The sequence below is a fragment of the Suricata suricatta genome, chromosome X (genome assembly GCF_006229205.1).
Source record: "Suricata suricatta isolate VVHF042 chromosome X, meerkat_22Aug2017_6uvM2_HiC, whole genome shotgun sequence".
NCBI classification, from domain to species: Eukaryota; Metazoa; Chordata; class Mammalia; order Carnivora; family Herpestidae; genus Suricata; species Suricata suricatta.
In genome coordinates this window covers 9,728,975-9,737,611 of record NC_043717.1, presented here as the reverse complement: position 1 = coordinate 9,737,611, position 8,637 = coordinate 9,728,975, and the positions used below count along the sequence as shown (strand labels likewise).

General features: G+C 48.3%; 1 protein-coding gene across 10 annotated transcripts in view; it reads left to right on the top strand.

Annotated features, from left to right (window-relative positions):
• Positions 1-147: 147 nt before the first annotated feature.
• GEMIN8 (gem nuclear organelle associated protein 8) overlaps positions 148-8,637 on the top strand; it is an 18,289-nt gene continuing 9,799 nt past the window's right edge. For 2 of the 10 annotated variants that reach the window (XM_029930369.1, XM_029930378.1), the window contains exons 1-3: positions 148-279; positions 7,639-7,683; positions 8,321-8,630. In XM_029930369.1, coding sequence (XP_029786229.1) covers positions 236-279; positions 7,639-7,683; positions 8,321-8,630 — 399 coding nt within the window. In that variant the 5' untranslated portion in view covers positions 148-235. Of the gene's footprint in view, positions 280-4,163; positions 4,247-7,638; positions 7,684-8,320; positions 8,631-8,637 lie in introns of all 10 variants that reach the window. The other 8 variants (XM_029930370.1, XM_029930377.1, XM_029930374.1 and 5 more) reach the window with 8 other exon arrangements.

Genomic DNA, 8,637 nt, shown 5'->3' with positions numbered 1-8,637 from the left:
CGTCGCCCCGCCCCCTTCAGCCGCCCCGACGCTCCGCCCCAGGAGGCGGAGCCTCCTCTCGCGACAGTTCCCCACGTGGCGTAAGAACGCTGCGCGGACGTGGCGTCAGCGGCGGCGTGCCCGGGATTTCCGGCGGCGCCACTCACGTGATCCGCGCCGGAAGTGCATTTCTGGTCTCCCAGGCAACAGCCCCTCCCGCCGCCGCCCCTTCAGTCTCCTCACAGGAAATAGGTCCATGTTCGCCCACCGCCCGCGAGCAGCAAGCGACGAGCCCACGAGGTGACTCCGGGAACTGCTGGGTTTCCTTTGGGGATTGAGGGAGGGGCCTGGAGGCCCCGGAGCCTGGCTGCTTCCGATGCCAGGAGAGCCGAGGGCTTGGCCGCCTCGTAGTCGTACTTAGCATCATCCCGCGGGGCCCGTGAGATTCCTAAGTCATTGCTGGTTCAGTCGTGACCGAGAACCGGTCCCAGAGACTCCGCTCTGCCGCGCTTCGGAATCAGCGGAAGTCTTTTAAAAATTCTTATGCCCGGGCCCCCGTCCCAGACCGTTTAAATTTGAGTATCCATACGTGGGGCCCAGGCATCGGTGTTTTTATTAAAGCTCCCCCACGTGATTCCGAGGTGTCGAGTAACGCTCTGTAAGCTGAGTCCGGAAAGTGAATGCAGACTTGGGCCGTGCAGCCCAGGGCAGCCTCGCCCTTGCGGGGATGCTCGGAATAGTGGCCCGTCTACTGAAAACTTGGCGTTTTCGTTCTTTTCCTCACACTTTGACCTCTGTGGGAGATCAGACATTTTGGTGGAAGTTAGCTGGAGAACATTTGGCACCCGTGGGTTTTTTTAGGCGCCTTTTATGTGTGAAGGTGGAGAATGTCTTTGCCCACTTTTCTTCCTCAGTAACTAAGTGGAGTTGAACCAGGGACCAACGAAGTACCTTTTAGCTCTGAAATCCTAGGAGTCCCTTGGTACAGATCACATGGTTCCGAACAACTTGATCGTTTTCAGGAATGATTTTTTAAAGTTGTTTCCTAGGCTAGGTTCTGTATTCAGCCGTTTTGCACCGGAAGTCAGAACAACATTGCTCGAAAGTCCAGACTAAAGATGATTAACACTTCTGGGTTTACTCGTCGTTTCCATGATCTGTGGGGTGGACGTAACCTTTACAAATACAACTTAGATAATAAAGTTTATAACAGCCCCTTTGGGATGGCAAGGCAAACAGATACCATATATTTTTAAAGATCATTGGTTAGTACCTTGGGATGGGTATAACCAAAGGCAGGGTCACAGGACGGTGTATAGATCTCCGTGTTTGTTGCTGCTCTGGGAAAGTATGCAAATGAAAGCTCCAGAGAGAAATTTTCATTCTAAAACTGTTGGGCAGACAGTGAAGGATTACTTTGTTTTTTCGGATCCAGCATGTAAGGGGTGAGATGAGGACCAGGGGAGGCGGCGGAATTGAACAATTAAGGCCAGAGTGGAGGGGTTACGAACTAGGTGCAGAACTCTTGGAGCTCCCCCTCTCCCGTAGGAAATCCGGCCATAGAACAGTTGGACAAGTGAAGAAACGGCGTAACTGCAGTCGATCAAAGATCAGATGAAAATATTTTTGAAAACATATTAGTGGGGCGTCTGGGTGTTCAGTTGGTTAAGCATCTGGCTCTTGATTTCGGCTCAGGTCATGATCTCTTGTGGTTCATGAGATCGTGCCTGGCATCCAGCTCTGCCCTGACCGTGCAGATACGGCTTGGGAACCTCTCTCGGTGCCCCCACCCCCACTCATGTGCATGAGCTCACACTCTCAAAAAAAAAAAAAAAAACAACAACAAAACATTAATGTATTTAAATGTCTGCTTCCTGAAAAGATTTGGAACTTTACAATTCTTTGAGTGACTAGCTACTCAGTTTATTTAGGGAGGTAGAAGGAAGAGGAGAGTCTATTCTTTGGAACCAACAAACTCACCGGTATCCAAAGCCGGGAAGATATAGCTATGGTTTTTATGCTAGAAGGAAAATGGGAAATTTAAAAGAAAGAGCTTGCAGAATCCATGCTTACGAGTAATTGATTAAATGAGTGGGGCATAGCAAGTGCCGTATAAATTCAGAAAAGACAGGGATGAAATAGAATTACCATGTATGGGTTTATACAATAAAACTTGAAATCCAGCACCTGAAATCTACTGGTGGTCTTCACCACTTTAAACTAGTCACAGGTTTTGCTGAATGCTCTGAACTTGCATAACCTACCTGTTCAACCTTTACCCCTTTACAGTCGCATTAGGTTTTGCTATGTGAGGGATACACTGTCAGTGTGGTGAACTTGTTTCCTCGTTTGAGCTGTATTACTGTTATGTCCTGAGTTACCCCAGTGTTCAACCCTCCCATTGCCTGTTTTGTTTGTGAGTCACGGGGTAACTTTGTTTTTGAGTGGCCTCATATTTCACTTAAGATTCTGATGTTAGGCACGTGGGGATTTGGTGAACTTGCAAATAAATCCACTCACAAATCCATTGCCCTGCTGACAAATTAAACAATGCCATTCTGTGGGTGGAATGTTACTTGTATTTTTTTTCTTTTAAGAATGCCTAACTACATCCTTTCAGCCTCTGCCGGTGAGAGAGGAAATTGGGGTTTGGGTTTGAAGGGATGAAAAGGAAATAAAACGTTTTTGGCTCCCTCACCCATCAGTTTTAATGATAGCCGTTATAGACAGACAGGTACGGGCTTTCTGAAGTCAGTAGCATGTGCCCTTGTAGGAGGCCTGTGTCCGGCCGAGACATAGAGCCTGGCTGGACTCCTGAGGGTAGGAGAAGGACATTCAGTCTTGAGCCATCTTTTCTTTTTTTTTATGTTTGTTTATTTTTGAGAGAGAGAGACAGAGTGTGAGCAGGAGGGGTACAGAGAGAGAGGCAGACACAGAATCCGAAGCAGGCTCCAGGCTCCAAGCTGCCAGCACAGAGCTCGATGCGGGGCTCGAACCCACTAACCGTGAGATCATGACCTGAGCCCAATTCGGACACTTAACCAACTGAGCCACCCAGGCGTGCCTTCAGCCATCTTTGATGTCCACAATACCCAGCAGGGACCACGCTAAGCCACAGGAGGGAGCCCATGAGACCTTTGAAGTTGCCCTCAGGCAGCTGGGGGTGGGGAGCAGGAAGCAATGCTGTCAGAAAACCTTTTATTATCTTAGTTGAGGAAGCTCCTACTGGTACAGGCGTTATTGGAAGGTATCTTCTCTGAGAGAGTTCTTACTGCAGATACAGAAATTCCTTAGAACCACATGGCCCAATTACATACTTTACCTTTCTCATTGTACATTTATTCTGCGCAGTCTCCAGTGGACCCCCTTCTACCCTGAAGCATATACCGAAGGCCTAAATTAGATCCCCCAAAGTATCTGGTTGGTTCAGAGAGCCCAGTCACTGGGAGCCTTATCAGAAAGGATTGATTGACTCCAGGGTCTCTGGCCAGCATAACTTATTTAATGATTAACTTATTAATGGGTGTCGTTGCAAAAAAAATCAAAGCAGGTGAGTTTTCAGGTGTTTAATATTCAGAATTCTATTGGAAAAGGAGGCCAGAGAGGAAAATCCAGTTGCAGTGTACATTCTCATTTGAGGGGCATTTGTGTTTTTATTTTATTGGTTGGGATGGCACGTCCTGTATCCTATTTTTACAGGAATATAAATATGCTGTTAAAAGTATACAATGTCACTACCTTTTAACAAAGCCGCATTGCTTATTTGGGGACGTTCTTAAAAGCTTCATGGAAATAGTTGGCTTTTTCTCACTGAAAGCAACAAAGCTCTCGCCTGTTACCCCTCATGTCTATGCGGGCATCTGAGAATACATCTCCTAAATCCGTACATCATACATCTGGGGATAAGCACAGTCATTGAAGAGCGAGCGCATTTTTTAAGAAAGGCCGTATGGGAAAGTACATGGTTCAGGACCCAGGGCACAGCAGTGTTTCGTGAGTGACCTCAGCGCTGTTTTTTCCTTCCTCCTCTGGTGGTTGAGGACAGCATGAATTCGGTCTCTGTCCTCGCCGGGGCTCAGCTGGGGAGTGACTGTGAGGCCATTGTGCTCGCCGGGGAGGGGCGCGGGTCTGGTGGTACTGTGGGTCCCGGCCTGCCCTGACATTGCCTTTCTCTTTTCTTTCAGCTCCACCATCCCGGCGGCAGAGAAGCCGCCCTTGGCTCCATGAAGCCGTCGGCCATAAAAGAGTAGGAGACACTCCCAAAGAGGTGGGGAGTGAGGGATAAAGCCGGTGGAAAGGCATCTAAATCTGTGACCATAGGTCTCTCCTCTTGGAACTGGTGGTGGTTTTTGAAAGCGTCGCTGTAATGGCCAGGATTAGTTGTAGGTTGGCTTTTCAGGAACCCAGGCGTTTTTCGGGTCCCCATGCGCTCTGTGCAGAAAGGGCAGCCAGTTTGAAAAACTTAACAGGACCCGTTTTTATCGAAGGTCCTCACCTTCCCTTGGGAGCCAACCGATGCCCTTTGCAGGGAAAGCTGCTGTCTGGCCCGTGGTGGCGGCTGAGGCATCGGTCAGCAAGCACGGCACCCCAGGGGCGTTCTGGGCCTCGCCGATGGCAGGCGTGGGTTTGTCCTTTTAATTCAGTCTTGAAATATCTATGTTGATCTTTAACAAATGGTCCAGTTTCCTTAGTTGTGGCCACGAGTCTTGTTCTGGATATTAGGAACTGGTCACCAGGATTGATGGAGGTCATTGTCACATGTGTCTTGCTTGCACTAGTCTTATGCCAAGCCTCCTCGTTTACTAGGTGAGTGAGAATCACAGAGTCCCCCCACCGTCAGGAATCGCCAGGCGGAGAACGAGCAGCAGTGAGGGGCTCTGCGTACAGAGGGGCGACCATACAGCCGTAGGGCTGCGTAACATTCACATAACGCGGGGCTGCGGAGGGCGGTCCGGGCGGCCCAGCCCGTTCTTTGTTCTGCCCGGGAGCTAACAATGGGGTTTGCATCTTCAAAGGGTTGGGTTTGTTGTTTTCTTCAGTTTTAAGAAAAATATGAAGGATGTGTGACAGAGACTATGTGGTCTACAAGCCCAAAATATTTACTATTTGACCCTTCACAGAAAAAATTTGCAGGCGTAAAATACCAAGAGTCATGTTGGAAAGAGCAAGCCAGGAATTATAAAGCTCCTTGCAGGCTGCTACTCTCTTAGACGTGCTTTCCTATACTTTCTTTTCTTTGATTTCTGGAAGTTTACTTAATTTGTCAGTCATTCTCAGGAACTACGTTTAACTGAATATCCGCTGGATTTTAGGAATCTGAAAATACTTACAACATAAAAGAACCTATAATACATAGGTTTTAGAATTTGGGGAGGGAGGGAGAGCTATCAAGCCAAGGGTGAGCGAGAACGCCAGCACCAGCTCTGGGACTTCCCTTGCCAGAGGACGGCCGCAGATGTGACTGTGCGTGTCCCAGCGGCCAAGACAGTGAGGAAAGCACTGTCCGAATAAAATCGGTGACAAAATTGCCTCTCATAAGCCATCTTGGACATTTTCAGAACACTGGTACTACTACTTTTTTAAAAAATCGGCTTTTTTAATGTTTATTATTTTTGAGAGAGAGACTGAGCCACCTAGGCGACCCTGGTACTATGAATTTTAAAGCCAGGCTGGATTTTTCCCAAGTACAAATAAAAATAAGATTTCCTGAGATCTGTGGTAGTGTTCAATCATAGTAACCTTTATTGCATATTTGAGGCTATCACACTTCCCAGTTCGGGATAATTAATATTTCCGCTGATCTGGTTCCGCGTACATTTTATGAGGCATAGAAGTCGGGATTCAAAACTCTTCATTTCCAGAAGACACGCAGATGCCTCCTAGATTTTTCGAATTTAATGCCTATGCTACTTGTTAATCTCTAAAAACAAATTTGATTAAGACACACATGGAGTTCACTGTAATGGTATTACGTGCTGCCGGCTCTCAGAAGTGTTCATATTTCAGTGAGCTAAATATGAAAGCCAGCTGGAAGGAATTAGCCCCTCACAGGCTGCACCTTACAGCTTAGCGCTCAAGTGTGTGCTGATTTCCACTGTGATTTCACTTGTGTCCGTGTCAGTTCTCTGCGTGGTTAACCCCTTAATTGTATTGAGTTTTCTATTTCTTCAGTAGCTTGTAAAGCACAAAGGAGTTAGTCACGTTTTCAGATAAGTGCTCACGTTTTAAGCGTTTAGTTATTTATTTTTTATGTCTTAAACTTTTATAGTTTTAAAGTAATATGGACTTAATTTACACATATTTTCGCTGCGTTGGTTAGCTTTTTCCCGGCTTACATTCACTGCTTGTGTGTGTATTCCTGAATTTAGAACAGGGAACAGGAAGTGTGGGCTATGTTTATGATAAATTTACAGAAGATCATGTCAACCCTCTTATAAATCACCTATTTGAAAGCTTAGGATATTTAAAAAGAAAGCAAACGGTTCTCTTCAGGCCAAATCTTAAAAAATGTGGTCAATTTGACATCTCAGTTTTCCACATTAACCATAGCAAAACATCTGATAGAGATTACAAAATAAGTCAAGTTTATTAAGGCTTAGAGATTTTTAAAATCCACCCTCTGGTTAAGTGAAGGAGGAAACAGGCCTCTATCAGTATCTGATGGCCCAGAGTTTCAAAACCGAAGTAGTTGTTTGTTCACCACCACATTGTTAGTGATTCTATCTCAGAGATGCTTAAAATCTTATGTGTTTTAGGATGTTACTTCTGTTTTGTTTTTTAATTTTTATTTTTGGTGGGTTTTTTTATTTTAAGTAATTTCTATGCCCATCATGGGGCTTGAACTCAGGATCCCGAAATCAAGAGTTCCATGCTCTGCCGACTGAGCCAGCCAGGCACCCCAGGATATATAGCTCTGAACTCCTAAACAGGAATGGAAAAAACTAAACCTGCTTTAAATCAGTTCTAAAAGGCACAGCTGCAGATTAAACTGGCAGAGCAAGGCTGTCGGGCAGAGGCATTCTGTGCAGTTGCTTGGTGCAGAGCCCCATGGAACGAAGAGCTTCTCCTACAAAGAAACGCACAGCGGTCGGGCAGGGAGAGTGCGGTGTCCCACCGCACTGAGAGCTGCTGATCACAGTCAACCAAATCAAGGCTTGTCTCGGGGCTTAATGCCTAGGGCACAACCCATGCTGGAGAGAGAGCTCCTTTGGAGAGGCTTCTCCAAGTCCCAGATCCAAGGCAAGACCCAACAGCGTGTCCACGGAGTCGACGAGATGTAGTCTATTCAAGCCGTGGGGTCATCTAAGGTTAATTTAAACAGGCATTGGCAAGAGTTAAGGATTAGGAAATGAAGTACTGGTTGTGTATTTTTAATTCATGTTCTGTATTGATATTTTTCATATATGCACCAGCTACAAACAAAACGGTTCTCTCCAGTCTTTCAATAGGTAAACAAATATTTGAAAAATGCAGTGTCCTTTGAGCTACTTAAACGTACCTAAGGAGATCCCTCCTTTTCGGCCCACAGGGCCATAACCCATGTGCCAGCCCCCACAGTGGGTGTCTCGGGAAGATGAGGCACAGTGCTGGCAGGAAGCAGCCTCCGGACATCGCCCACACATACTGACCACACTCTGCACTGTGCTTGTTCCTTCCTAGATGCAGTGCCCGTTCGGACTTCCACCCTCACAGATGGCAGCGCAGGTAAGGTGTTTGGTTTCGTTTTTTTAACTCATAAGGAAAAAAAGTAAATTTGGGGCACCTGGGTGGCTCAGTCGGCTAAGCGTCCGGCTTTGGCTCAGGGCAGATCTCACGGTTCCTGGGTTCGAGCCCTGCGTCGGGCCCTGTGCTGACCGCTAGCTCAGAGCCTGGAGCCTGCTTGGCGTTCTGTGTCTCCCTCTCTCTCTGACCCTCCCCTGCTCGAGCTGCCTCTCTCTGTCTCTCAAAAATAAATAAAAACCATTAAAAGGCACCATTGGGTAGGTTGCTAGACCGCTTTTGTCTGGGCACGGGAGTGAGCCAGGCCAGGGCGTTTAGGGAGCAGAGAGGGGAGGGCCGGAGAAAGTCGTGCTTGGTAGGGTGTGTGGGTCGCTCAACCGGCAGGTTAGGTGCAGTGGGTAGAGAGGGCCAAGGTGGTTGTCCTTATCTCTCCCTGTGTCTCTCTAATAATGATACTTACTAGCCTCTGCCCCCACTTCATCATGCCCGTAACCTTAAACTCCTTGTCTCCTGCGCGCTTGTGTATACACTTGGGGCCTGTTGTGGGCGGGGGCCTGTCCTGTGTCCTCTGTGTGGAGTAGGTATTTAGTAGCCACTTGTCGTTTTGTCACTTAAACATCAGAGGGTCTTCTGGCTGCGGAATGCAGCCCCAGCCTCCTGGCGTCTTGCAGGCAGCCGCGCGGCCCGGCCCCCAGCCCTGGGCCGCTCACCCCGCGTACGCGAGATACTGGCGACACTACCATCAGGCGATGGCGTGGATGCGCAGCCACCACAGCGCCTACAGGAAGGCCACGGAGTGCTACCTCGGCGGCCCCTGGTTCCTGCCCCCCGCCGCGCTCCCCTGGAGCTGTCCCGCTAACGCAGCCAGGCCTTCTCCGCCGGCTCGGGGCCGCCCGGTGGGCTCCCCGGCCCCGCGCCGCCGACCCACGCAGGCGCGGA